Source organism: Canariomyces notabilis, assembly GCF_033297395.1.
Source record: "Canariomyces notabilis strain CBS 508.74 unplaced genomic scaffold N656scaffold_2, whole genome shotgun sequence".
Lineage (NCBI taxonomy): Eukaryota > Fungi > Ascomycota > Sordariomycetes > Sordariales > Chaetomiaceae > Canariomyces > Canariomyces notabilis.
The window spans coordinates 2,123,365-2,150,551 of NW_027041824.1; the positions used below are offsets into that span (position 1 = coordinate 2,123,365).

At 55.2% G+C, this 27,187-nt stretch overlaps 9 protein-coding genes across 9 annotated transcripts; 2 read left to right on the forward strand and 7 right to left on the reverse strand.

The window, feature by feature from the left end:
- The first annotated feature begins 4,925 nt into the window (after positions 1-4,925).
- N656DRAFT_267455 (uncharacterized protein) lies at positions 4,926-5,506 on the forward strand. The gene has a single exon (XM_064809064.1). It carries the CDS (start codon positions 5,039-5,041, stop codon positions 5,375-5,377), a length of 339 nt encoding a protein of 112 aa, XP_064674288.1. The 5' UTR covers positions 4,926-5,038; the 3' UTR covers positions 5,378-5,506.
- A 129-nt stretch (positions 5,507-5,635) lies between these two features.
- On the reverse strand, positions 5,636-6,763 carry N656DRAFT_794993 (Rad1-domain-containing protein; the record flags this gene model as incomplete). The annotated part of the gene is made up of 2 exons (XM_064817372.1): positions 5,636-6,543; positions 6,598-6,763. 2 exons carry the CDS (start codon positions 6,761-6,763, stop codon positions 5,636-5,638), a joined length of 1,074 nt encoding a protein of 357 aa, XP_064674289.1.
- Positions 6,764-7,662: 899 nt separating this feature from the next.
- Positions 7,663-8,982, forward strand: N656DRAFT_794994 (histone acetyltransferase GCN5-like protein; the record flags this gene model as incomplete). Its single annotated transcript, XM_064817373.1, has 3 exons — positions 7,663-7,675; positions 7,745-7,869; positions 7,930-8,982. 3 exons carry the CDS (start codon positions 7,663-7,665, stop codon positions 8,980-8,982), a joined length of 1,191 nt encoding a protein of 396 aa, XP_064674290.1.
- A 610-nt stretch (positions 8,983-9,592) lies between these two features.
- On the reverse strand, positions 9,593-12,358 carry N656DRAFT_267345 (glycoside hydrolase family 37 protein). The gene is made up of 3 exons (XM_064809063.1): positions 11,681-12,358; positions 10,951-11,610; positions 9,593-10,882 (listed from the first exon to the last, which is right to left on the reverse strand). The coding sequence occupies exons 1-3, from the start codon at positions 11,857-11,859 to the stop codon at positions 9,697-9,699; spliced, it is 2,025 nt and encodes a 674-aa protein (XP_064674291.1). The 5' UTR covers positions 11,860-12,358; the 3' UTR covers positions 9,593-9,696.
- Positions 12,359-12,883: 525 nt separating this feature from the next.
- Positions 12,884-15,106, reverse strand: N656DRAFT_775054 (uncharacterized protein). The gene is made up of 3 exons (XM_064814384.1): positions 14,545-15,106; positions 14,216-14,474; positions 12,884-14,146 (listed from the first exon to the last, which is right to left on the reverse strand). The coding sequence occupies exons 1-3, from the start codon at positions 14,639-14,641 to the stop codon at positions 13,318-13,320; spliced, it is 1,185 nt and encodes a 394-aa protein (XP_064674292.1). The 5' UTR covers positions 14,642-15,106; the 3' UTR covers positions 12,884-13,317.
- Positions 15,107-16,475: 1,369 nt separating this feature from the next.
- N656DRAFT_701725 (uncharacterized protein) lies at positions 16,476-18,493 on the reverse strand (the record flags this gene model as incomplete). Its single annotated transcript, XM_064810965.1, has 6 exons — positions 16,476-17,232; positions 17,281-17,371; positions 17,429-17,833; positions 17,891-17,942; positions 18,012-18,344; positions 18,434-18,493. Coding segments are annotated over 6 exons (1,698 nt in total), but the record flags the coding sequence as incomplete, so codon positions are not given.
- Positions 18,494-19,975: 1,482 nt separating this feature from the next.
- Positions 19,976-23,479, reverse strand: N656DRAFT_701977 (uncharacterized protein; the record flags this gene model as incomplete). The annotated part of the gene is made up of 2 exons (XM_064810984.1): positions 19,976-22,052; positions 22,128-23,479. The coding sequence occupies 2 exons, from the start codon at positions 23,477-23,479 to the stop codon at positions 19,976-19,978; spliced, it is 3,429 nt and encodes a 1,142-aa protein (XP_064674294.1).
- Positions 23,480-23,635: 156 nt separating this feature from the next.
- On the reverse strand, positions 23,636-24,327 carry N656DRAFT_267638 (uncharacterized protein). Its single transcript, XM_064809065.1, has 2 exons — positions 24,173-24,327; positions 23,636-24,122 (listed from the first exon to the last, which is right to left on the reverse strand). The coding sequence occupies exons 1-2, from the start codon at positions 24,194-24,196 to the stop codon at positions 23,721-23,723; spliced, it is 426 nt and encodes a 141-aa protein (XP_064674295.1). The 5' UTR covers positions 24,197-24,327; the 3' UTR covers positions 23,636-23,720.
- Positions 24,328-24,459: 132 nt separating this feature from the next.
- Positions 24,460-25,504, reverse strand: N656DRAFT_702239 (uncharacterized protein; the record flags this gene model as incomplete). Its single annotated transcript, XM_064811004.1, has 4 exons — positions 24,460-24,699; positions 24,756-25,043; positions 25,097-25,295; positions 25,362-25,504. 4 exons carry the CDS (start codon positions 25,502-25,504, stop codon positions 24,460-24,462), a joined length of 870 nt encoding a protein of 289 aa, XP_064674296.1.
- Between the last annotated feature and the right edge of the window lie 1,683 nt (positions 25,505-27,187).

A 27,187-nucleotide genomic window follows, 5' to 3' on the forward strand; every position in this document is an offset into this window, starting at 1 on the left:
GAGCGGCGCATGCGATGGTAGGCCATGCTGCGGAATGCCTGCCGACTTCATGGCGACCGCAGTACTGTAAGCGTACATAACACTATCCTACCTCGGACCCGCTTGGCCTTGCTGGGTGTCATGAAAGAGTGTGGGAGTGTGGTTGGGGTGGTGTTTGTACTCGAGTACACAAATTACAGGGGGAGTGACCTGGCACGAGCGTGGCCTTGTCGACAGTGGAGCCACTTGCAAACCTGCAACCTGCAAAGAATTGGAAAGCACGCGGACCAGGGCCCTGGCTGCCAAGAGGGCTGGGGCGCCTACAACGACGACCACAGGAAGGAACTCACCTTGGACTCTCTCTGCCCCTCTCCTGGCCCCCAACCTGGAATTCTCCCGGCTCGAAGCGGTTGTCCTTACTTTAGTGAACACTGCCGCAATTGGTCGCACTACACTGCCAACAGGTGGTGACCGTTGCTGACTGAGTGGTCGGTCCCGTAGAATGCCGCGTCCCAAAGAACGAGCGCGCTGAGAATATCCCGTCCCAAGTGCTGCACCGCCAGCTCTGGCCCCGGCAATCGGCTTGCGGGGAATAGCGACAACGAGAGAGAAAGTCGAATGCCTGGATTTGACCTCACTTTAGCACTGGCGCCTCGGATCGCAGGCACCAGCAAAAGTGTCTTAGGCGGGCTACTCAGATGGGGCAAGGCAGTGGGCCTAGGTCCGGAGCCGATTATGTTACATGCTGCGAACAATGGTACATAGCACGGAGCAATGCTGCCTCTATTAGACAGTTAGCATTTCTTATCTTCGGCTAAGAGAAACTACTGTGCCTAGAAGCAGCCAGGCGCTGCAGACTGCCAAGTTCCCCGTATGACATCCCGCCCGGCCGCTCAGCCTTCATATCTTTGTATAGCACGTCGAGGCGAGCGATCAGCGGGCGAACACCAGGCCCGGCGGGAGTAAGTATCGGGGGCCCAGGCGCGCCGTGAAGGCCGGACGAGCTGGAAGTTACCTGATGCCCGAGGCTACCTGACTTCGTACCACTGCGCGATTTCCCGAACAGCAGGAAGCGCGGGGATGGCACAGCGACAGAAGCTGCGAGAGGGCAAGTGCCTTCCGTACCTTCCCCGCCTAAGGTAGGTTAAAGGGGCTCTACCTAAATGCTGCATCACCAACGTTGGTTCTCAACGATAATGGACTTGAAGCTAACCTGCCCACGGCCACAACCACCAGCTCTTCGTGTTACCAACCTGAAGGTCTCAGCTGGGAATGGCTGCAAACTTCATGGACGGGACTGCCCCGCCCTTGTTGGACAGTGTGCAAACGTGGAACGACTGAGGAGCGCACTGCAGCCCAGTGGTTGATGAGTGCGCGGCTCCTGTGAGGATCCCCAGATCAGTGGTGATCTACGCTAAAAAACTGCCCCTGGGCGCTGCAGTGCGATCGTGCACCGTGCACCCGATCAACCCCATGGCGCCACTGGGAGGCTGGACGACTTGCTCTTGAAACTACCGGAACTACTGACCTTCTTCGTTAGCAGCCATTACAGCACCATCGCACAGTCAAGCAGTGTATCTTGACCCCGTCACCATCCATGCAGTCAATCCATCTGACAGCCTAGAAGAACGATAGAATGCCCCGCCCGGCGGCCGCAGTGTTGCGATGGATGCAACGAGCCCGGTGATGCCGCGAAATTATGATAACTGAAGCCTCGTCGACCGACCAGCCCGGGCTCCCGGCTTCGGTGCGGAGGAGGCCCGCACAGACGGAGAGCAATTCCATCGCATTGATCAGAAATCCTCAAGACCAGCAAGCCATGCACGCAATCCCCAGCTTGGACATTATTAGCAGCATCGATATCCTGCTGGCTAGGTTGGCCTGAACAATACGCGCGATCTACACCACACTAACGGCAGTGGCTTTTTCAAGGTTCTCCAGGCACCGAGTTAAACGGTCGCCCAGGGCAGCTGAGGTGCCCAGGTCCGCCTTGTCCACCTCAGTCCCTGGGCCAGCTTCCGACAGGGGCCCGAGGGGTTTCTCTTCTGCACACCATCTTACTGTAGCCCGTCTTTTAGCTGCAACTGCCGCGAAGGTGCATGAGGTTCAGTGGCTCCAGCCAACCAGATGCTCTGAGCGTTCTGGGATACGGCAGGGCTTCGCCACGCCTACCCACAGAATCGCACTTTGGGGAACTCGTGCTCGTCTCGTGCCTGTCGCTGTCGTCCCTTCGTTGCCCATGACAGCACTCCTATCCTTATCTCCGTGCAGCCAAGTCACTCTCCACTCCTCTCACCTTTGATCTCACCTCGGCCGACTCCGTAAGTGTACTCCACATGCTCCACCTTACAATCCATCCTCACCTCAACTGACGATGCTTACACGGTTGTTTTCAGAGGAGCAAAGAGGAAGGATGCGGCCCGTCCATGAGCGGAGGCGCCCCCCCGTTGCTTTAAAGCTGCCTTAAAGATTGGCGAGCTCAGGGTCTGCGATCCTGTAATTAGTTACTGTTATGCGGTTCCTGGTACTTAATTGGAGTTGCTCCCCCATGCCTGGTAACGAAATTCGCGAATATTCTCACTCTAACAGGATCTTCATAAGGCGCCCCAAGGGCACTGCTGTTTCAGAAGGCACGTGGGCTGTGCCGCAAACCCTCAACACACATCCTGAATTTGATGATGGGGGAGGATCTGAGGCTGTGGGCAATTCGGATTCGTTCCAACCTATACTAGGCTCTTGACTCTTCCTATCAGAGATGGTCCCGTCGCTCTGGATTGACGTGAAGGATCCTAACAACTCCTGGTCCCTCACCAAGTGCTCTCTTACTAACCGCCTGGCTCAGAAATTGGCCCCTTGTTGAACGGCCGCCTCCACACTACACTATATGTAGTATACAACCCTCTTTAGGCTCCCAAGCTCCGAACCAGAAACCATGGCAGGAGCCGCTCCCGCTTCCAACTCCCGTGGTTGCGGTTGGGGTTGCGGCTGCTGCTCCTGGACAGCTTGCTAAGTATAGTTGCCATGAGCCCGTTGGCCTGAGGGTTCACGACCGATTCCCTCCACCCCGGAATCTTCCCGAACAAAGCCCGGGCCAAGTTGCCTTCTCGGAACCAGTGAAGCGTGAAACCAACGCTTCGGCGGCCCAGTCTCCACCTTACCGGGAGAGAGAGCCCACCCGCTGTGCCGTTCCCGGCTGCTTGTTATAGTTCCCTGTGGCCGCCGCCTCCCGGCCCTCACACCGGGTCGGCCTTGGTTTCATCCTGTTCCTCGCCGAATCACCACTCACTTCGACCGGTTCTGAATCCTCATCCTCCTCATGACCTCATTTACTCTGGTGGCAAAAGAAGAAACAGAAAAGTCGTGCCGGCACAGTCATGGCTGGTTTGTTTGTTTTGTGTTCGCGTCCCGGCCGGATGTCCACACTGACTGGTCGGCTCACAAGATCTCGTTCGCCCTCCGTATGCTCCGTGACGTGGCCGTCTTGAGGAACGAGGACGCGGCGTGCGTCGGCTCGTGGACGTACTGTTTTTCTTCTGCAGGTTCGGAACTCGAAGTCGTCGTCTCGTCACCTTGCTCGGACCGTCGCCGCCACCGGCAGGAGATGGATGCTAGTAACGACCTGATGGTGCGAGATGTTGGGCAGGTTCGTTTATCTCGTTGCGTGCTCCCCGGTTCTTTCTCGAGTTTGTGGTAGCAGTTTCGCGCCATTTCCGGTTTAATATCCTTCTCTAGTAGATATAGCTCGTTGTCGTTCGCCGGTACTGTTTCCCGGGCCAAGCAGTTGAGGCTTGAGAAGGCGATGAGGGCTTAAGGACAACGATGGGAATGGCTCGGAACAATATCTGAGTCGGCCTGGGGATAACACCTCAAGAAAATTGCGCTGCGGGCTCTTATGTGAGCATCACATGAAGATGAATGGTGGTATTGAGGTAATCTATCCCTTGACTTTCATACAACCTGCAAGCATGGGACAGGTAGGTATAACAAGGCAGACAGACACCAGAAGTTCTGGCCAAGATGTGAGCTGACTTTGAGTGACTAGCCCCGAGGAAGCGGAAACGAGGACACCACCTCTCTGTCCCCTCGAGACACCATCTAGAACCTGCAGTGCGTCTGGGGTGGCTGGTAGGGCTCGGCTTCAAGCCAGCGGCGAACCGTGGCAGGAGTCTCGCCTATCGGAAACGTTCAACAACCGAGAGACACATGCAATCCCCTCACCATCCTCAGCCGCCGCTAGGCCCGGTGAGGACTACGAAACTGTGGTTAACTTGAGTCTAGGCCCCGAGACCTTACTTGGCTATGTGCATGGTAACGTCAGAGCTGTGAGGAGGGACTTTGTTCTGTGCTGGCAGGGCTGGATGACAGCCCAACCCAAGACTCCGCCGAAGCCTTGCGCTTGCTCTTGCAGGTTGCAGTTGAGGTCCATGTCCCTATTAGGTATGTATGTATCGTACATGTGCCAGCATACAAAGTGATTTCGGGCCTCGGCCAGGAACCAGTGTCACCATCTCATCTCACCCCCTTGATATTGCATGATACTACTACCTTTGAGCAAAACGGTGCTATCCCACGTATCTCACATTTATCACGCGGGCGATAGTAGTAGTGCCAGGACGAACCGGGGAGGAAAGGGCAACCTGAGGGATTTTAGTAGTGAGTAGAGGTATTGTACATACAGTACAAGTAGAGCGCGCCACCTTTCCATTGCTTTGGTTCTCCAGGCAGAGTTTTCGGCTCTCCGCTTGTGTGGTTCGTCGTGGTTGCGTCGCTGGCGTCATGTGGCTTGCTTCGATGGCGCCCGGTCTTGTCAGCCCGCTAGCCGTGGTTGCCATCCCTTCGGATCTTCAACAAGACTGGTGAGCTGTTGGTTTCCTTGACAAACTGAAGACCAAGGGTAACGTTCCGGTGCTTGGTTCGCTATAGTTGCAACTGTTTGGTTGGCGTGTTGATCCATCCTTGGTTTATCTGATGGATGTGGTGAGAACTATGTGATCAGCACTGAGAGCTCAGCGAAGGAAAGGCCTGGTCGAACGGGGACCCAGTTCAATTCCGCTGAGAAATGTGGGATGCGTTAGTAGTCTCTGCAGTCTCACAGTTTGTGATTGAGGTAGGCCAAGCAGGAACCGAAAACGGGTATGTGTCGTACAAACTGAGATCTCCGAGGCTCTTGGTCTCACCAACGGTCTTAAACTTGACCCCTTGCAGGCCGTTCTGGATGTCGCTGTCGTACGAATCGAACTCTGGACGAACGGTCAACTACAGCAACTGCGCTGTAGAGCTCTGGAAATCTAGGCTCGAGCGAAGGGACACAAACATATTGGTGACTGGTCTCATCTCAGTGCGGACATCACCGTATTCAAAGAACATCATGCTTGAAGGATTAGTTCGTCTGGTGTGAGGAGTCCTCGCAGTATACCCAGTCCGAGAGACTGTGTGCGTAACGTTAGTACAACATCACATGGCAAATATATCTTTCAAATTTCCGGGTCGGGTTGCATGGCATCCTCGTCCAGACGCGGGATACAGGTCACAACCGACCATCTCACATCCGTAGCGATGTCAAGGGCGAAAGATATGTTATACCCCTTGGAAATTCATTCAAAAGAAAGCGACGTAGTAAACAATCCCTCTTCCACGCGTTTGTGGTAGGCCACGACTACCCTTCTTCCTCTTCTCCCTCACCCTCACCCTCGCTCTCCTCACCCACCTCCCCCATCTCGTCGTCCTCGCAAACAGCGTATGGTACAAACCTAAAGTCCAGGAAACTCGGCTCACGCCCCTCCACTTCCACCATGAACTGCATGCTCAGGACCCCCTGCCCGTCGCCCCGCAAGCTGACCTTGCTCGCGATGCGCATGGCCTCGGTAGCGGAGCGGATCATGTCGAACTTGAACGTCTGGGCCCACCGCCGGCGGACAGCAAACGTCTCGAGCAGGTCCCGGCCCTTAGCAAAGTCGACCGTGCTGGAGCCGAGCGGCCCGCTGGCGGTAGTCAGCCGGAGATAGGGCTCCGTCTTGGTGGCGGCAATGGTGAGCTTCTCGGGTGCGGCAGGCGCCAGTTCCGCGAGCGCGTCAAGCAGCCACCGCGCGTGCGTGATGATCTTGAAGGAGAGGTCCTCCTTGTCAAAGGGTATATCGTTGTCATTGTAGTCACCGTCGTCTTCTCCGCTGCCATTGGCGTGTTCGGTGATGTACGTAGTCAGGTTGCAGGTGGTGCTAACGCCGTTTTCGTCAAGAATAATGCTGAAAGGGTCACCCTTTTGAGGGTACGACAGCGTGCAGGTGCCGGACATGCCCAGCGTGTGGTTGCTGAAAGCATCGGAGCGGTAGTTGCGTAGGTTGCTGCGGTAGGGGTCCACATCCGCTCTTGCCTGGCGGGCGGCCGCGTCGGCGGCGCCGAATATCTGCAGAGTTTCGAGAAGGGCGGGGAGGGAAATTTGGAAGGTTGGAATGATGGGCTCAGCTACCTCATCATCCCCCTCTTGGGCGTCCTCTACTCGGGTAGGTGTCCGAGTCAGATGGGCAGTGTAACTGGTGAAAAGGGATCGACTCCAGTGAGCAACTCCTGTTCGAGGGTCAGTAATAAAGGGATTATCTTAGGCAGACTATTACGACTAACCTTGCATTACGCGAGCATGGTCGGCCGCGAACCTCAGGCCGTTCTCTGTGATCTCGACATGTACCTTGTTCGTGAAATTGATCGATTTGAGAAGCTGGTACAGCGGTCTAGTTGAGCTGGTAACTGCCCGAAGAAGTGGAGGCGGAGCTGGGCCTTGAGGTTCCATAACGATCGATCTTGAGAAAGAGGAGAGGAACCGGGTGTTGGAAAATTCAATGTGTCTGAAGCTGCACAAGGCTGACTTTGCTTTGGAGAAGGGCTATGGTACAGACTCGGGCCGCGACAGTTTGTGGTATCTTAAACGTAGACTCCAACCGCACAGAACATGTAGACCACGCCAAACCTGCGAAGCTTGTTAGATGTGAGTGCCGGTATTGGAGCAGAAGAGTAGGATCGACGCACGCAAGAGCCAGTGATGCTGGCACAGCAAGCACGGGGAGATTCACGAGAGATCGATCTGTATGGCGTGATGTTTAGCGGCGGACGTTCCAGGGAGAAATTCGCCAAACATACTGAGAGCAAATGCGCCGCTCAGGGCAAAACCCAGAAGCAGCAGCGTGAAGGCAACGAAGAACTGACTGCCCTTTCCGACGGTGGGGACGAAGGGTGAGCCGGACGCGGCCTGCCAAACCTCATGCAGTGACGAATCCATGTGCCAAGACTGAGATGTATTCGGTAGTATGTCGATACTTCCGCAGTCAAAGAAGACGAATTGAAGCTACAATTGCCAAAAGAGAGTCCAAAGTACTGTAAAACTGAAAGAGTTGGTGATTGCCTGCTGAGGTCAACCGATGTTGAACGGGACAGCGTTGCAGCTTCCCCAAGGCCTGCAACCTTCCCGCGATTGTTCGAACCAAAAAGGATTAGCGCGCAATGACGCCAAGGCGCCCTGTTGAACTGTTCGCCAAGAGAAAGCGCGTGGCTGTGGGCCCGTGAGCATCGACTGCGCTCTCCACATGCGCCCGGCATCTATCGATTGTCGCCCCCGCGATTCCGAATTCCAGATCCAGATTCCACCGCACGCGCTGCACGTTGGCCATCGTGCTGTCAACTTCTGCCATCAAAATGAAGGATGAAAGTGAGTTGGATTACTTCATTTCTACATCACTTGACTGGGAAACACCTCCGCTAATCGTAAACGCCGCAGACGGAAAGCGCAAGGCCACCGATGAGCCTTCATCGCCCACCGAGGCTAAGCGCATCAAACGCAACGACTCTGCCGAAGGCGAGGAGAAGCCTTTGAAGGTTCCGGCGATACCCTTCCCGGAAAAGGTAGTTACAACAACCCTTACATATCCTTCAACCCGACCACAACTGACGATTCTATCGCAGCCCGCCGTTATCGAGGAGCGCAATGGCGAAATCGAATTTCGGGTCGTCAACAACGATGGTGAGCGCGAGAGCCTGATCATCCTTACAGGCCTCAAATGCATCTTCCAGAAGCAGCTGCCCAAGATGCCCAAGGACTACATTGCTCGGCTGGTATACGACCGCACCCATTTGTCCATCGCGATTGTCAAAAAGCCTCTGGAGGTGGTAGGCGGCATCACCTACCGGCCCTTCAAAGGACGCAAGTTTGCCGAAATCGTCTTCTGTGCCATATCCTCAGACCAGCAAGTCAAGGGCTACGGCGCACACCTCATGTCACATCTCAAAGACTACGTGAAAGCCACCTCGGACGTGATGCACTTCTTGACCTACGCCGATAACTACGCGATCGGCTACTTCAAAAAGCAAGGCTTTACCAAGGAGATTACCCTCGACAAGTCGGTTTGGATGGGCTACATTAAAGACTACGAGGGCGGCACCATCATGCAGTGCACTATGCTACCGCGCATCCGCTACCTGGAGATGGGCCGCATGCTCCTCAAGCAGAAGGAATGTGTCCAGGCTAAGATCCGGGCCTATTCCAAATCCCACATCATTCACCCGCCCCCGAAGCAGTGGCAAAAAGGCGGCGTCACCCCGATAGACCCGTTGTCCATCGAGGCGATCCGGGCCTCGGGCTGGTCGCCCGACATGGACGAGCTCGCGCGCCAGCCGCGCCACGGGCCCAACTACAACCAGCTGCTGCACCTGCTTAACGACCTGCAGAACCACCAATCGAGCTGGCCGTTCCTGGTGCCCGTCAACAAGGACGAAGTGCTCGACTACTACGACGTCATCAAGGAGCCCATGGACCTCAGCACTATGGAGACCAAGCTCGAGGCCGACCAGTACAACACGCCCGAGGAGTTCATCCGCGACGCCAAGCTCATCTTTGACAACTGCCGCAAATACAACAACGAGAACACCCCCTACGCAAAGTCGGCAAACAAGCTCGAAAAATTCATGTGGCAGCAGATCAGGGCCATTCCGGAATGGTCCCATCTCGAGGCGTCTTAGAGGGACAACGGGGATGGGACGGGCGGAGTCACCAAACTGCGTAGTGGCGGTGCGGGCCGGGAACGCTCCTCGAGGGGACCTGGGCGACCGCGTGGACGTGGGCGTGGTGGCCGGCGCCGAGGTGGAAGGCGGTAGTTGTCTATACCCTGACAGCGGTACCTGTCCTTCTGCCTGGCTTGGATGGTGCTGGGAAAGGAGAGGAGTGGGGGAATTGCGGTTCGAGCAATACGCAAGCCTTGGCTGGCTGAGAGGCCTATCTGCCGGGCTACATGCATTTTCACGGGCGTTGGGGTACCGGTGGTGACGATGAGATGAGGTTATTCTTTTTTGAACTGGCGTTTGGGCAATGGAGGAGCAGGCAGTGTTCGTGTGGTTTTAGGGAATGCCATCCGGATTACGAGACCTTGGCGGGAGTTATATGTCACAAAGAGCGATCAAGGGGACGCGGGTTATATTCAGACGTGCCCCTAACAGCAGGGTTAACACGTTGTTCGTGTCATTACTAGTACTATGTAGGTATGCCTCATCCAGTCGGAGCAAGCTTGCCGCTCGCAGATACCCAAGACCATGTCTCTGCTCGCTTCTGCAGCTTTTGCTCAGTACACTACCTCAGGCATCATGATGCTGAAACGAAGAGTATATAGAAGAAAGTCATATCTCATGAGCTCTAATCAGAAAAAACAATACCCAACCTCCCCTTTCCCCCCTTTTCCGCTAAGCTCTTTTCTTCAAAGCCCGCTTCCCAAACTTTTTAGTCCACGCGGCGTCCCTAGGATGCAGCTCCACCGCCCGCTTGGCGCCGTTATGGGTGTGCGCGGCGGTGATGTTGCCGCAATCCGGGCGCTTCAGGCCGTTGGCAAAGACATCGGCCGCCCAGATCAGCACGCCGTTGGTCCACCCGAAGCCCTCGACGACCTCGTACTCGCCGCCACCGCCAGCGACGTTGATGGCGTTATCGGCGTACTTCTCAAACATGGTCCCCGTGGCGTCCGGGGAGACGCCCTGCAGTCGCGGCGTTTGGCTCGTTTCGCCTCCCGTAGCGTACCACGTGCAGAAGGTCGAGTCAAGGTAACGCTGACCGAGGCGCAGCGCGAGAGCCTGCACGGCCTGGTACGCCGGATCGTCTTCGCCAAAGGTCGGCGGAGTGTTGAGGAGGCCCGCCATCAGGACGTGCATCAACGGCGGCCACACGTTGGGCTGATCCCACTGCTGGCCCGTAATAAAGTTTGTGGCGGGGATAGCGCCCGGCTTGATGTCGAGCATCTCTGCCACACGCGAGTAGGCCTTCTGCACGGCAAGCGGGTTGTTCTTGAGCTGGTCCGGTGCTGCCCCTGTCCAGAACGGGTAGAGCTGCGCAATATGAAAAATGACCTTTTGCCCTTCCGGCGCGTTCGCTTTCTCGGCAGCCGTCGCGTTGACGTCGGCAGGGATGAATGTGTATTGCGAGTTGCTCGTCAAATTGTAGTCAAAGTAGGACCAGAGAGTTTCGTTCCACATCAGTGCGTACATAGCCTCACTTCGCTGGCGGGCGGCAGAAGCAAAACGCTCCGCTTCAGTGTTGTTTCCTGCCTGCTCGAGGTATTCGCTGATGATGACTTCGTTTTGGTACAGTATTGCATTGAGATCCACCGTAACCATGTCGCGGACGTTGAGATGGCGGAGGGGAAAATAGATATCTCTTGCGGCGTCCTCGGGCCGCATGAGGAACCGGGTACCGTAATCCCACCCCGACTCGGCACCGCTGGCCAGGTTGGAGTAGAGTGCAGCCTTCTCGGATTCGTTCAGCGGTGTTTTGACAGGATAGATGATGCCAGACGCAGCATAATAGGACGCGTTGTTGGCAGTGATCCAGTCCTCCCGGTACGACTCTGGACGGGGCTGATTGTTATTGACATTGTACCTGCGCAGACAGTGCGGTTAGGTTTCCCTGGCTTTCTTCGATCTCCTATTGCAGCAGTATGGGCTCACCTGTGGAGCGTATACGTCTTCCCATCCGATGCCGTCACTTGTACGGTTCGGTTGTTGGTCCAAAACTCATACTCTTTGATCAGGAGCGGTAGAGCTCTCTCGAGGATGCTTGTGTCATTGGTGTAGTCGACGTAGTTCTTGACCATTCCCGCCAGGAGAGGTGGCTGAGACCGGTTCAGGTAGTAGATTCTTGCTCCATTGGGTATGTGGCCAATGGTTTCGACAAAGTCCAAAAAGTTCTCAATCATGTTCTTGGAGATCTCAGTGAAGGCGCCGCCAGTGCGGAGAAGTCCCTCAAGGATCCAGAATGAATCCCAATAGTAGGGTTCGCGGAAGCGGCCACCAGCTATCACAAAGGTCCGATTCACGGGGATGAAGCTGTCAGCACATTCTGAGCAGTTGCCCGGGCCGGCATAGCGTCTGGTGAGATCCGGCCAGATGTCGATGACCTTTGCAACAAACTCCTTGATGACAGTATCATTGAGTTTGTCGAGGAAGACGGGATTAGTCGAGAGCTCACTCTCTGGTACCTCCTCGAGCTCGCCGCCGGCTGGTGCAAAGTTGGCCTGGAGGAACGCATTGAGCTCCGAGTTGTTGCTCAGCGGCTGTGACAGTCGGTTAAAAGCGGCAATGACCTCTTCAACCGGCCGGATCGTGGGCCTGGGTGGGGTGTGTAAGTGAGCATGACATGTCTCGGCGCGCATCTCTACTCCTGCTTGGCATGACTTACATGTCAACGAATGTCTTGGAGTCTTGAAAGGGACGTGCAAGCTCGATTGCCTTGAGGATGTCGCCATGGCAGTACAGCGGCGAGTCACAAGGCGCGATGACAGACCCATTGATGTAGAGCGCAACAGTGCTCGACGCGAGGGCAGCCAATGCTGCCGTCACCGAGAGCCGCGGTGCCATATTGAAGCCCTCGTGATGTGCAAAACTGGGTGCAGCGGAAGGGATGGGGGATAAGAGATGGGGAGATGGGATGCAAGGAAGGAGGAAAACATGGCAGGCAACTGGGTGATTTAACAAACTTGAGAGCCAAGGTCCTGCGCCTTTGTAGAATTCTTCCGTGCTTAGGATTGGGTTTTGTCGTATTAGGAAGGAGAAGCTTTTTCTTGAGTCTTCGATTCCATGGTTGAGAACCCCGGGTACCCTGCAGGGCAGCTGCAACTTTGCACGCTGCACTCCGCACTTTGCACTTTCTCCGCACCTGTCGTCGGGAAGGTTGGGTCATAGAAGTCAAGGTACCTACCTCAATTACACTCAGGTAGGTCACGTTGAATTGATTCGGCCCGGGCAATCCAACCCAAGGTAAGCTATTTGGTACCGCCTGCCAGGTCCATCGGTGGGCCTTTTCCTCGTCGCAACCCTGGTGGCTCATCGACGTCCCCTCAGATGGTGACGCCCTGGAGACGTTCCCGTCGGACAGGGAACGAAAAGCAATTGGGCCGGTTTCAGTGATTCACTTCATAGACACAGCGAGCCATTCAGCCATGGCTAGAAGCCAGCGACGCCTAACGGAGCCAGATGATATGCATTTTGCGTGTTGCGCGGGCCGAAGTCTGGGCCTACATTATGGCGTCTCGGGCGTCCATAACGGTTGCGTCGTTGCTGCTTTCTCTCGTGGCTCTGGTAGAGAAGGCCAAGACTTCGACGTTGGAGCTTGAGCTGCATTCCCCCGCATCTCCAGGTCAATTGCTAAATCCCTCCGGCATAGGCCCGGACCGCCAGCTCAGGGAGCGACGTGATTGGCTAGCAATCATACGAGTGGTCCGTGACGTCACGCTGGGCGTACGTAGCTTTACCAGGGTAGCAATGCTATTGACCAGGGCGGGAGCGGGGCCGCCCTGAAGACTCAGGAGTCAGGACTTGGGGAATGTCGCCCTCCAAGGCATCTCCCCTTTCCCACGATGTACAAGACTCTCGCCCGAGCGGGAAAAAAGTTGCAGCGGCCCCTCGGTGAGGTTTTATGTATTTTCGCCGATGTCAGTGGCGCCGGCTATTTTGCTTGGCTAGCCCAATTGTGCCTTGCTTGTGTGCCTCAAGTCCTGAAGAGCCTCCAAACACAGCCAACTCGAGTCAAAGGTGTATTCTATAACTGGCTACACTCCGGCACCGCCGGCCTTTGTTTACCCCGAATCGTCGGCCTTTCTTTGCTTTTCTTTGTAGAAGGCTAGACGGTGCCGGCCAACAGCGTCATGCCACTGCTTTTGAGTTTTTCGCCGCAGATGGACGCCACCAAAATCTAGCTGGATAACGGACCGACAGCCGGCGAAAATATACGCAAGTCGGCTTCTTGGCCAGCATATTCGGTTAGCTTCGCTTCTCGAAGGAATCCTTCGTTCGCGTCTGGATGGCATCTAGCGTACTCTACTGCGATTGGTACATGGATCTCGGCTTTTCGGTAGTCTTGTGGGCTTCACCATTGGCGGCCTTGTTTTTGAGAGCGGCCTTGAAGACGCCTTCCAGCCTCGGCATGACAAAGTCTCGGTTCTGGTAAATCTGGTAGTGGATGACCAGCCTGCCCCCCAAGAACTTTAGACCAGCATCCTTACCAAGCTCAACGAAGCCGACCACGGGGCATTTGGCGTCGTCCAGGTCCAGCCAAACCATGTTGGTATGGACCGGGTAAAGGAGTTTGCCGCCGAGGTCTGTCCACAGCTGCGCGACCTCCTTTGCGAGGACATGCGTGTTGCGTAGTAGGCCACCCTCACCGTTAGGGCCCTTGCCGAATGTCTCATCGACAGCAACGCGAGCAGGGGCCGTGACGACGCCCGACTGGCGCAGCCCGCCACCGATAGATTTCCTCACCCAGCGTGCATGCTTGATCACGTCCTTGGGGCCCACGAGGATGCTACCAATAGGCGCCCCCAGCCCCTTTGAGAAGCAGAGGCTCACTGTGTCGAAGCAAGAGGCGAAGTCGACGAGGCTGCCGGCGCCCGACGCGGCTACTTCCCATAACCGCGCTCCGTCACAGTGCATCCTGAGGCCATGCTCGCGGGCAAAAGCCGAGATCCGCCGCACCTCGTCCAGCGGCATGATCATGCCGTTGAGCGTGTTCTCAAGACTGATTACACGCGTAGGACATGTATGCACGTCGTCGTCGAGATGCACGTTCGCTCTCACCTCCTCCAGCGTAAGGTAAACGCCGTTCTTTGGTGTAATGGGTTTCACCATCGCACCCGTCAGGGAGGAGACGCTAGAGGGGAAAACGGGGAAAACGTCAGCATGACGCAGGTCAGAAGCTCCAGGTTGGCCATCAACTCACCCTCCAGCCTCATATTGCACAATATGCGAGCGAGAATCACACAGCACACCATAGGGAGGTTGTGTCAGGAGAGACCTCAGCGCGAGCTGATTCCCCATGGTGCCAGACAGAACAAAGAGTCCGGCTTCCTTGCCGGTCAGGGCTGCGCAATGGTTCTCCAGATCGATGGTCGTAGGGTCTTCGCCCATGACATCGTCCAACAGAGAGCAAGACTGAACTGCAGCGAGCATAGATGCTGTTGGTGTGGTCATCGTGTCGCCTGCACGCCGTCAGTGCCTGCCTGGCCTACTAAGAGGATGCGATGTGTCAGGGGTACGGTAAACACCCACTCCTGAGGTCGTAGCCAGCGGCGCCGGCGCTGCCTATCCATGCATTGTGCCCTGAAGCATCCCTAGCCTTGAGGGATCCGCTGTTTGCCGATGACATGTTGAAAGCTGGTGATGAAGTGCTCGAGAATTCCCGGGAGCCTGGGCGGGATTGCTGCCTTATGTCCTGGCTTTGTTCTGCGTGCCGCGTAAGCTTCGGAAGGGGGAAGAGAGAGGGTAGATCGCCTCTCATCCGCACTCTGCTCATACACGCCAGCCCATTGCCGGTGAGTGATATGAGTCTTCGCCGAAGTTGCATTGCAGAACGGTAGTACGGATGACAAGTGCTCTGATCACGCAGAGCATGCCTTACCTGTGGAGGGGTTACAGCGCTACGCTGGTGTTGAGCCCCTCTTCAATGGCTCAAGTACTCAACACAAAGAGGGGGGATGGCGAAAGTAACTAAAGTCAAACTTCTGTAAGCTGTTTTCGCTTTCGCTTTTGCTTCTGGACGATGGGCAAAAATCGGAAGTATGGTGGAGAGGCATTAATTTAGTCGACCACGCTCATGAATATTGAGCACACCGGCCAATCTCGGCTTAAACCACTTGATACGGACTACATGTTATAAACTCGCTTCACAAGGACATACCGGTAAACTGGATTGGATGCACACCGGCCAATCTCGGCTTAAACCACTTGATACGGACTACATGTTATAAACTCGCTTCACAAGGACATACCGGTAAACTGGATTGGATGCACACCCGATTTGAACCTTACAGGCCATTGATGACAGATCACGTCTCCCTGCGAAGACATGGGGAAATTCTAGGTACTTTGAATGGGTTTCCGAGGCAGCTACCCGAAAATCTTCGGACAGTGAAAGAATTGAACGTCCTGGAAGCTGGTACTTAAGGTATGCAGGAGTCACCGCGTCAAAGGTAACGCAGGTAGGTGGCTCCTACCAGCTTTGGGAACCCAACATCTTTCTTCGACCAACAGCTGAATTCCTCGCATTGACTTAATTCATTCTCTTGAGACCATCAGCCCGACTTTCTCGTTTGAACGCACTGGATGCGAAGACAAAGGCAACTAATGACAGTACCCGTCACGGAAGCCCCTGGAGGACAAACCCAAGGCACCGCAGGATGAGACCCCATCGGTTCGGTTGGCACATGACCGATCTAATTCACTGACGCAGGAGTGATGCCGTGCTATAACGCAACCTATGGGATCATGGCGTCTCTTAGCTGCCCCGTCGACAACTACTCCCGGTTGACAGCTGGTTGGCCAAGGTTTCCCATTTCAGGGAGCTCGGCGTTGCCATTCGCATCTAGCGGCTGTTGGGCCATCCAGGATGCCGGATCACCGAGGCCAAGCGCCTCCCAATCCCAGAACTCGAGTATTTGAGGTGCAATGCTGTTGAGTGCCGCCAAGTTGCCGGCGCCGCCTTGAGCGGCGTCTACCAGGGGCTGGCGCGACACATCCCAATCCGTCTGGCTGACAGGGTGAGCCTCAGTCGGACCCAGCATGGAGTTGCCAAATTGGAAATCAGCTGCCGGCTGCCCCTGCTCGTTGCCATAGCCAAACTCATCCGACATTACGCCACCAATCGGCGGGACGGGCTCGGTTGTTGCCGGGAACGGCGGCACGATGGAACTCAACGGGAAGAAACCGTCAGTCATCGGCATCATACGCCCGGTCCATTCCAGGTCGGCATCGACAGAACCTGGGTGAGCCTGGGCAGACGACACCACCTCGGAGTATGACGTTTGAATTCCAGCAGTCAATGCTTCAGCAGGTTCAGAGTTCGCGTCTCCTATTCTGGGCGAACGTGCTGCGCTGCTGCCATCAAACATTCCGACGCTGAAGGATTGACCCTGATCGAGTGCAGAGGGACTGCCGAACGGTCCCTCAACCGTACCTTGGCGTCCTGGCAGATCGAGATGGTAGGCTCTTGCTCGTTTCGCTCTACCTATGATACCTTGCTCCTTCGCATTCAGTGGCAATTTAGCAACAAGTCTTTTCAGGATGTGGTACAGGCCTGCTGATGTCTTGGACTCAAGACGTAGCTGCTCGAGCATTCGCAAGCCCTTTATGATGGTTTCAAGGACCGTCTCCCGCTGGGGGAGATTGCGGGCGTCGTCGTGGATGACCGCAGAGGAGATGGTGCACGATGTGTCGAAAACGCAAAAGACGGAACAGTGGAACCTGGCGCCAACCGAGACGAGCGTCTCGAAAAATAACCACGACGTGTCCACCAAGTCCAGAGCCGCATGGACACCTGCTGCTTGGAGGGCCGCCTCTAGCTCCGTCATTGGCTTCCCCGAATTCTGCGTGATGAAAGGCCTCAGAATATCGAACAACCACTTGTATCCGACCACATGCAGAAAACGGCGTTGGAACACGACCCAGTCAAACTCCTTGTCCCAACGGGTATCTGGCGCCCTCAAGGCGTATTCGGCCGGAAGCTCCTCGAGCCAGCCATAGATTAAGTCGCGCAGCCTTTGGGCCCGTTGAGCCTTGTCGATATCGCTCCTGAGCTGCGCTGCAATGTCCCTGGATAGTCGGTAATGGAGGATTATGTGGCGGAACGGCGACGGCTGATCCGGGCGCTCCGGGTTGATTTCCAGAGTCAAAGTCGGCATAACGGCGGTACAGTCGGCGTGGCTAATGAGGAAAGGGCGACAAAGCATAGACGAAAGCGCGCTTGGAGAAATTAGGCCAATGTCCCGACGGATGACGAAGTTCACCTACAAGTCCCACACGTTTAGAAGCACCCACATGCGTCTTCTCATCTCCCTGTCAAACTCGGACATGCCATCGGACACGGAGTCTTGGTGAAGGCCTTGACAAGACGTCAGCTGGAAGGCAAGGCGTTGGTTACCGAATCACGGGAGTTCACCTATTTCATTGGCTTCTCGCACAGCCCTGCCTAGAGCGTGCCAGGCGTCTGTCCATCTATCGCCTGACTTGTACCAAAAGGCCGTGAGCAAGAGCTGCTGCACGTCGATCAGGCCTCCCTTGCCTGGAGGAATCGTCGCGCTGAGCTTTTCGGCCGCGGTATGCATTCGGTTCGAGAACGTTGCCACATCTGCCTTGAGTTCCCACTCGAGCCTCCGCTTGACGCTCTCACTCATGATAAATTGGAGGGAGCAAGCGCATACACGCATAATGAGGCTGGTGAGCTCCGGCGTTGCTTTATCGGTTGGGCTAGCCCACCAGCCATCATACTGAGTCCGGAATTCGGGAGGATAAAGAACGTAATAGTGATAGTTTGCGCCGTTCAACCAATTGTCGACGAGGCAGTCTGCGTCCAGTCAGCTCTCATGGAAGAAATTTCAGCGTGGTACGAAGTGAGAATCACCAGTGTACGGCTTTGCTGGCATCAAGAGTAAGGCGGTCTTGAGCTCCTCGGACTGTTCACCGTCCCTCTTTCCTACGACATCTCTAACCGTCTGCTAGGCCGTCAGTCTTTTGCGATACACGGATCGTGGGGAGCGTTTGTCCACGACCTTTGGACCACTACCTCGGTGGTCTAACCTCAAGTGGTGATGATGGTACATGTAGCCTAGGTTAGATAACGCATCGCTCACATCGACATCCGATGACCCGTCATAAGAGTCCCCGTCCCCATCGAACTGGGCCCTTTCGCCGAAACTTTCAGGCTTCCGCTTCCTCGAGGTCTTTGTCGAGACCGACTGAGTATCAGCCAAACCTCCGTTCTCTGACGCCTTGGGAGCTGCATGTTTTGTGACAACGCGGCAGAGATGAGACACGCCTCGCTTCAAGCAGTGGTTGCAGGGAAACTTGCGGTCACACTGGCGGGTTGTCAGTTACGATAATGCTCTACGTTGGGGGCAATTCGGACTCCCGGGTTGCTGTTCGCCCCCTCTCAGCCTCCTCCTACCTTCTGCTTGCGTCGCTGGCACTCGACGCACGACACGGCCGAAGAATTGTTCTCGTTCATTCTTTCTTGTGCTGCGCAACGTCATGTATGGCGAGGTCGAGTAGCCTGGATGATGTTGGCGGCAGGAGGTGGTCGAGATTTCAGTTGAGAAACACCAGCAGGCAACGACTAATACCGCTAGTTAGTGCACTCTATTTCCCCAATGAAGGAATTGCAGCCACAAGAACCGGGATTTGAAGGGCTCATGTCCTTTTCCACCCAGGAGCTGATGGTAATTTCCGAATCACCTACTGTAGCTCTTGCGGTTGCTTTCCAATCAATGGTTGCCAAGCATGATCAAAGACACTACACCCTTCACTATCAGGCTATCAGTCCTCTACGGATAGTTGAACCGTAAATGCTATTGCAATGCGGTGTTGGGTTGAGCCAAAGCCAAATTGTTGAAGTGTCTTGGGTGCCAGAAGGCTTGGAAAGCTGTACTGTACGTACGGGCTTAGTACACCCCTCAGATACATCCGGATTTCGCGGGTTTCTGTGGTATTCTACACCTCGGAGCTGCTTCCGCTCACGTGCCGGGGACTACAGCGGGCCGATTCGGTTAACAGCGAGACCTTTGTACTCGGTGACCTAACGAGCCGGGCGAGCCTAGCAACGAAATTCTGATGGTCGTCAGTCATCCTGGTCACCGAGTCCGTCGTGGCTTTGGGGAAGACCCCTTTCCTTGCCCTTGCAATCCAATTCGGTGAAACATCTAGTGTACGGAGTATATAAGCACCTCCCGCCGAACGCCACACCACGCAGCAACCTCCACTCACACGCGACCCCGTCAAATCCGGGAGCATGATTTGTAGTGTAGATCAGCAGTGTCTGTTGTTCCCAGCCGCTTGGATCGCCGGGACCCAGTATGTCCTAAAAGTCGAACAATAGGATTGATTGTAGGAAATTTTGATCTGGATCATCCCAGAGATTCGGTTAGTATGGAAAGCCATATCGGCGAACCTGGAAATGAGCTCTCTTCGGCCCGTGATGTTTCCGGCATGTATGTATGTACTATACCGCCTGATGCCTGCCCAGGCCTGCCCTCCCACGAAAGCTTGATGCACGCACAAGTGAAAACTGATAACGAAACAGGGGTTTGGTGTTGGACTGGCAGTGTTCGTTCTCATCATCACTTGGGAGACTGGGGGAACGCAATGTCCATGTGTTCCAACGCCATGCAGAATGGCGGTGGAATAAGCAAAGAGAAAATAGGTGCAGTACTCCTGTTCCCTATGCTTTGACCCCTGAATGAGACCAGAATACAGCCTGACCAGAGCCCACACCACTCCAACAATACAATAGGTAGCAGCCAATACACCAAACAACAGTACTACAGTAGCAGTAACAGATAAAAGCAGCCAATGCCCAAACGCCGACACCACAACAAAGATAGATATAAATCCCAAGCCCGCCATCCTTACGCTTTTGACTCATCATACCGCATACACTGCGCCAAAGCACTGTATACCACACGCCGACATCAACCGACCGAACACATCTCATTCAGTCAAACCCATTCCACTCCCCTTCACCTTCCCTATCCCTGTGCTCCCCCGTGGACGCCTCAGCCCTCAAGAGTCCACTCAGCACAGTAACATCAACTTCGTCCCTGGCCATAAGCTGGCCGGCCTGCTTCTGGCCCTCAAGCACGTCGTGCAGCTTGTACAGGTGGCCACTCTTTGCCTCGAGCTCGGCTTGGACCTTCTTGATGTCGCCCATGACACGCCGGCGCTCGCGCTGTCCGACCGCCTTGTCGAGGCCAAAATAGGTGTCGTTCAGGTGGCGGAGCTCCATCTGCAGGTGATCGATCTCGTCCTGGGTCTCCTTGATGAGGATGGCGAGGGCCTCGCCGGGGGCCATGGATGGCCGCATGGTGGGTTCCTCCGGCTCTTGTTGGCCCTTCTCCGGGCGATCCGAGACGGGAACGGGCTTCTCCACGCAAACGGTCTTTTTGCCCTTGCGCACGTCCTCGGCTGTGATGGGGATCGTGTTGTTGTTGTTATTCGTAGAGGAGGCAACGTCGGCGGCAATGTACTTGTCGCCGTGGGCGGCGATGCGGACGCAAACGTTGCAATTGACGGAGTTGTGCTTGCAGAGACCATCCAGCACGCGGCGTGCGTCCTTGCTGAGGCCAGCGGTCGCCTGTGTGGCGGTGACGCCCTGCTTGTTATTGCCCTGCAGCGTTATGTCGGGCACGAAGAAGGCAGAGGTCATGTTTGGCTCTGTCATGGTGGGCTCACGTGTCGTCTCCGAGTTGCGGCGCGGCCGAGGATCTGGGCACGGGGTGTCGTTGTGGGTGTTCGCGGCGCCCACAGAGGACCTGCGGGTGTGCTGGAACTCATCGTCAGTGTGGTGGCTAACGATGCTCAGAGCCGACTTGACGCTGAAGCGGCCTGTGTCATCTTCAAGCGCGAATTGGCTTGACTTCTTAAGGATACCAGGCGGCTGGCCTTTGGCCTGCGCGGCCTTTGAGTGCAGGGCGCTGCTATCGGATTTGCTTCGCTGAAGAGTCGGCGCGGAGAGCGGAGGCAAGGTATAATCGGTGACCTGCATCGTGTCACCGGCAGCCCCTGCGTCGATGGCCTGCTGCTGCCTCAGCTGAAGCTCCCGGTAGGTTTGCCGGAGCTTGGCAATTTCGCCCTCCATGATACTGGCAAAGTCAGACTCCTGCGTCAGATGAAGCTCGGTTGTCGGGTCCTCGTCGACATGCAAGGGCGCTGTGCTCTTTCCTGTCAACTCCTCTGTGACCGTTGGCATATCTTTGGGGTCGACAATACGGGTGACCTTGGTCGTCTTCCCGGTAGTTGCAGTAATTCCGGTGAACTCCTGCTGAGCTATCTCACTGATCTTGTTAGAGAGCTGCTTGAGCTTCTTAACGGCCGCCTCTCGGCGCTCGAGCTTCTGCCGGAGAGCGTCCTCGTTCTGTGTGGGGCCATCTAATCGAATACAATCCCCCCCGGTATTTTCATTGAGAGTCTTCATGTACTCGGCATTGCTTTTTGAGAGCAGTTGGTTCAATCGAACCACCTTATGCCGTTCGTCGACCCACTGGCTTCTTAGCTCCTCGTTCTCGGTGCGAAGTCGCTGATTCTCCTCTCGTAGGTGCTCGTTTTCGATTGAGAGATCGAGGTTCTGCTCCTTGAGAGAGCGAATTCGACCCTCCTTGGCGCTGATATCTCCGTCTTTTTGATGCATCTCGGCAGTCTGCCGCTCTATCCTAGTTTGTACACGCTCAAGTTCGGCCTCAAGCTCGGCGTTCAGCTCGAGAACAGCTGTATCAGTAGGCACGTTGTGAATGTTGTCGAGCATCCTGTCACGGGTGCTGATGCCTTTCCTCAGATCACCGATGTGCTGGTCACGAGCGGCAACTTGCGCCTGCAGCTTCTTGTTTTCCTTGAGGTAGCTCTCGTAGTTGCGCTCCATGCTTGCGCGGTCTTGGTCAGCCAGCCGTTTTTCTTCCTGGAGAGCCTCGTACTGCTTGCGCACCGAAGCGAGCTCCTCACGGGTCGTGCTTAGGTCCTTCTGGACACCGCTCAGTTCCTGACGCAGCTTCTCGTTTTGGGCAGTGAGAGCTTTGTTGCTCTGGATGGCGGCATCCCGTTGCTTCTTCAGCGTTTCTTTCTCAGCAAGCAGTGTTTCGTGCTCAAGATGCAACGTTTCCTTCTCTTGAATAAAATGGAGCGAGGATTCAAGGTCCTTCCGTGTGGCCTCAAGTTCTGCTTGCAGCTTAGCGGCCCGTTCACGAGCCACAGAAGCTTGGTGCAACGCCTCATCGCGCTCGGCAGTGAGCGCAGCGCTGTGGATGTCGTTGACACCCACCTGCCTACTTGCGTGATCCAGACGCTCGCGGAGCTGGGCGATCTCATCCTCTAGATCCCGATTATAGCCGCCGCTGCGCCTGAAAGACCCGTCGGAATCGGAGCCAATGGCGCTGTCGGTGGATTTCCGGCTCTTGAGCCTCTTAAGTTCGGATTGCAGCTGGTTAACCTCGAGCTGCAGCCTCTCTGCTTCACGCTGAAGCATCGCATCATGATCGTGGAGTTCTCGGACTTCGTCCTGGATCTTATCCAGCGAGACAAAGATTTCCTCGTCCTCCTCTGGTATACTTACACCGGCGAGCTGAGCATGGTTTTGTCTAGATTGCTCCAGTCGTAGACCGGACTTGGTGGATTTAACGAAGACAGGCACGCCGTTCTTCATGGTGGTGAACTTGAGAACACCGGATGTCCAATCCGGAAGATGACGGAAGGAAGGGAGGAAGAATGACTGGCCGGTCGGGCTGATTCCGAGGGTGACGGCCGTGTGCCCTGGGGCAGGGGTCTCGTAGACTGGCTGTCCCGCTTCAGCCGAGTGGGAGCGCTTGGGCGTGGAGTCCTGTTTGGTGGTTTGCTGCTCAGTTCGTATCTTACTGACCACCTCCTGGAGCGAACGCTTGGTAGAATCGGGTGGAGGGGCGCCCTGCGTCGCCGCTGGCCCAAAGCGAGAGCGGCTGGTGCCCAGGATAGCCCTTCCCGGCGAGAGCGAAAGAATAGTGGAACAGTCGGACTCGTTTTCAACACGGGCTTGCATGTCCACACGAGCGCGATTCCCTTTGGTGTCGAAGACGTTATCGTTGGCGCCTTCGGAAGCTGGGCGGATATTCTCCTTTCCCGCGTAGACTGCGGCGGTGGGCTTGACTGGCCCGGCCATGTCGAGGGTCTGGGAAACGGTATCGGTATCCTTCCTCACGAGACCGCTCCATTCCGGAAAGGTGCGAGCAATTGCCGACGTGTTAAGCATCGTGTTTATGCTTTGTCGCGAGCCAAAACGACCTGATCTAGAAGCGTGTTTCTTGGACGGCTTGTAAAGATCATCGTCGAGCCTGCGCGTGCCCTCGTCGTCGGGATTGAAGGAGAAATCGGAGAGGTTGCGAGTGAGCTCCTCAGTGGTGGTGCTGACTGTGTCGTGCGAGCCAGTGGATGAAGGAGGCGAGCTGAAGGGTTTCTGTTGCATCCGGTGTTCGAGCATCTCTTTCCTAAGTCTAGAAATATGCCTGGGTTTGCTAGTGGGCTGATTTGCCCTAGTACTGTTGACATTCATAATGGGCTGCGGAGAGCGCGACGAGCGCGACGGTCACGACGAGACAGATGTCGGGTAGCAACAGGGACAGTAAGCAACGGGGCAGGCGAGATCGAGGTGTCCACACAATCGAACTTGTGGCCCAGTATCAAGTAGGCGAAGGGATTTTAAAAAGATAAAACAAAAAAAACTATTCTGGTCGGAAAGCGCCTTTTGGATTCTGGCGACTTGCGCAGACCAAAGCTGCTGGGAAGTTTGCAGAGCGACGTGCTTCACGTAGTCGAGCCGACGCGATGAGGGAAATCGCAAGTGAGCACCCTGGTCTCTCTTTCCAGTCGGGTTCCTCAAACTGTCGGTCAAGCGAGGACGCGATATGGAGACGGCTCCATTTGTTTACACTACATACAAGGGTACAAAATAGGACTGAAAAGTGGAGCACATACCAGTGACGTGGGGTTTCCGTTTTGCATTTACATTGCGCTTCCTGATTGGCTGCCTCACAAGACAGCTGGAGGTAACGCCACCATGAGCCACATGCGGGCCGCTTCCTCAAGTCGACCCGGTAGGCTCTTAGAGCTTGGAGGGCAATATACTACCTGCAAGTTAGTGGACTTCGTAGTGTAAGCTCTAACGATGACATACACAGTAGGTAAATTCCGCTACCATATTCTGCGTCGGGTATCGTATCAGCTTCAAGTGGAAGCGATATACGGATATGTTGCTGTTGGTTGGCTTGATTCATTGCCGACAGCGAGCTCGGTTGCCAATTTTTGCCATTGACTGGGCGCTATATTCTAACCCTCTGTACTAATGAGAACTTTTTGCGTGAGACATAACAGACCAAAACCTTGACCGCTTCCCAGCCACTGCCAGACAAATCCGGCCTGGCATGCCGGGTCATCAACGCCAATATGCAGGCCAGCTGCCGCTCAGCGTTCTCCGGCGAGCCTTCTCCTCTGCACCTCACCCAAGGCCTTTGTACCACTCAGCAGCGTTATCACTGCGACCGCGCCAATGACAGGCAAAGTCTGGAACAGGTTCCAGCTGGTGTAGTACATGAAGAAGACGAATTCCATGGCCACGATAGAGCCAAAGAAAGTCGCATGCGACAGAGGTGCGGCGCCAATTGCCTTGGACAGGTGGTTGAGGTTGGCTCCCAGGAAGATCCACTGTGTGCGAAACGTCAGCAGGACAAGAGACAGCAAGTTCGTAGGGGATAACTTACGCCAATGAACAGCGCAGGCAGTGTAGCCACCACGGCCAGCGCAAAGAAAAGCGAGACTACCTTGGGCGGGCTCTTCGGGTCAGGGCGGAAGATGTGATGTATCTCGGGCTTCTTGCCATATCGGAGGGGCCGCTCGTAGGCGGAGAGCGGGACTGCCGGGTCGGCCTCAATCTTTACGTTGAAGACAGGCGCGTTAAACCCTTCAGAGGATCCAAAAGAAGCCAGCACGATAGAGGCCTTTAATGGTTTAGCGGCATTGAGCAGCTGGATCGGAATGTCCTTTTGGGACTACAGCCGCGTGTCAGTACTCGTAGTCAACGTTGCCCTCACAATTCGCTTACAATCTGAGCGGCTGCCTTGCCATTCTCCTTGACTGTTAGAGGGAAAGGCGCCTTTAACCCTGACTCCTGCTCTTGGAGGACCAGGAAAGCCTGGTGAGGCCGTTTCCCCTTGCCATTGTCCTTCGCCGTAAGACTCAACTTGAGCGTAGATGTGCTGCCGAGAGAGACGGGTTTCGAAAGAGGCGCCTTTGGGTTCAGCCTGGGGTAAGTCAGGGCCTGTTAGCATTGTTGGTCTTTCAAAACAAGGGGGGGATCAGAACAGCACAATGCTACTTGCTTCTCCTTGATGCTGTCGCCCGACTGCTTGGCAACAACCGAGATGCTTCCATCGTCAAAGTCCCATGCGGCATGCGCAAAGCTTGCAGCAAGGAGGAGAAGCGCCGGGGCGAACAATTGTGGAGGCCGCATCTTTTTTGTTGTCGCTAGTCTGGTTGGCCGTTCTGAGAAGCAGCTGCTGGAAAGTCGAGGCTGATGCGCTCCTAGTGAACACTTGTTCAGCTCGTAAGCTGACGCACGGACGCAGGGTGCCAAGATTCCCGACCCCACCGTCCTCTGCTGTTGAGCATGTGGGCCGTGCATCTCAACACCCTCCCCACAGCACGGAAATTAAGGTTGAGGCTGAGGTGATCGGTAGTGTAAGTCATCTGAGAGCTGTTTCCATCTCACTCAGAACAGATACTATTGAGGGGCTCGCTGAGGTCCAATGTTCTTACTATGACCATGCTATGAATGAGGTCGCTTTGATTCGCGATGTGAGCTCCTAACTACTTTCTCTGCCAGGTACTGCTTTGAGTCAAGGTGCTCAGTTGGGTGCCAGCAACCTAGTTGAAATATAGAACACAACCAGCCAGCCTGTGTCAACTCAACCCGGCCGTTAGGCTCAGAAGAGCTTCACCATGCTGTCAGTGGGGTAACTTTCGAGACTCAGTCAGCTTTCAAGTGCCGGCTTCCCAAATCTCCAGTCGGGGTTGGATAGTTTCCAACGAAGCTTATCCAGTCATCAGCCCGGGCGTTATCTAGGTACCTACCTTATTTATCCGCGGGCGCGGTACCAAAAGCTGTCCCGGCACACTATTCTCCAGGATTGAGTGATGTCTGCCCCTCATACTTGTGACCGGTGATGAAACAAACTTGGTGTTTCTCTCCATGAGGAAGCATCGGCTTGCTCATGACTTTAGCAAAACAAAAAGTGAGACCTCGTTTCAACGGCTCCCACAGTTCGCCCCATTCGCGGAGAGGATCCGCACTGATGCGGGGGCTGCTGTGGTGCAACGTCCAAGTTCCATCAACTTCGTACACGACATATCTGGGCTTGGTGCGTTAACAAATCGGCCGGACCTCCGGCATGGTATACGCAATCAGCTTGCCAACCATCATCGATACTAGTGGTCGGTTGCCTACGAAGCATCGAACGCACCGGAAACCAGATGGCAAAGCATAGGCTTCTTGCGAGAGACACGAGTCGGGTGGTAGGCGGGTGGTGTCAAGAACTTGAATGAATCCTCGATGAGGTGGCGGGGTTTCTCGTATAAGTCGTCGTGCCGGTAGGGCAAAAATATGTTGAAACGCCGCTCGATGCTTCAGAGCGGCAGGTCGTAGCAAACGAACTCGGAATGCTACTCCGTATGAACACTACATTCTTCCAGGTTCTAGCTTTATCATGCCACGAATGTCAGGTGGACACGAAGGTAGGAATGCAGGCCTCTCTGTCAAGTTGCTTATATCCGAGACTCGGGTTGCTTCTGGCGCAGCATGCATTTCCCAGCCTCCATGCCGGACCTTTAAGAGGCATAGATGTGTGTGCTCGGGTATGTGTTGCGCAGGAAGTACGAAAACGGCCGCGTTAGGCAACGGACAATGTACCGTAGTTATGCTGAATAAGTCAGATATTCAGATGAACCCTAAGTGTATGGCATTGGACAAAGGTGTCATATAGCTTGTCTGAGCAAAGTTAGTGGAACCCCGGTGAGGTGAGGGAAGAGAACGGATCGTTCTCGAATGCCTCTGAGAAGCGCTTTTGTCTCCGTTACCGTTGTCAACGATGGGCGATCTAGCTGTGTCTTGCATCATCGCCCGAATTGCTACACTCCG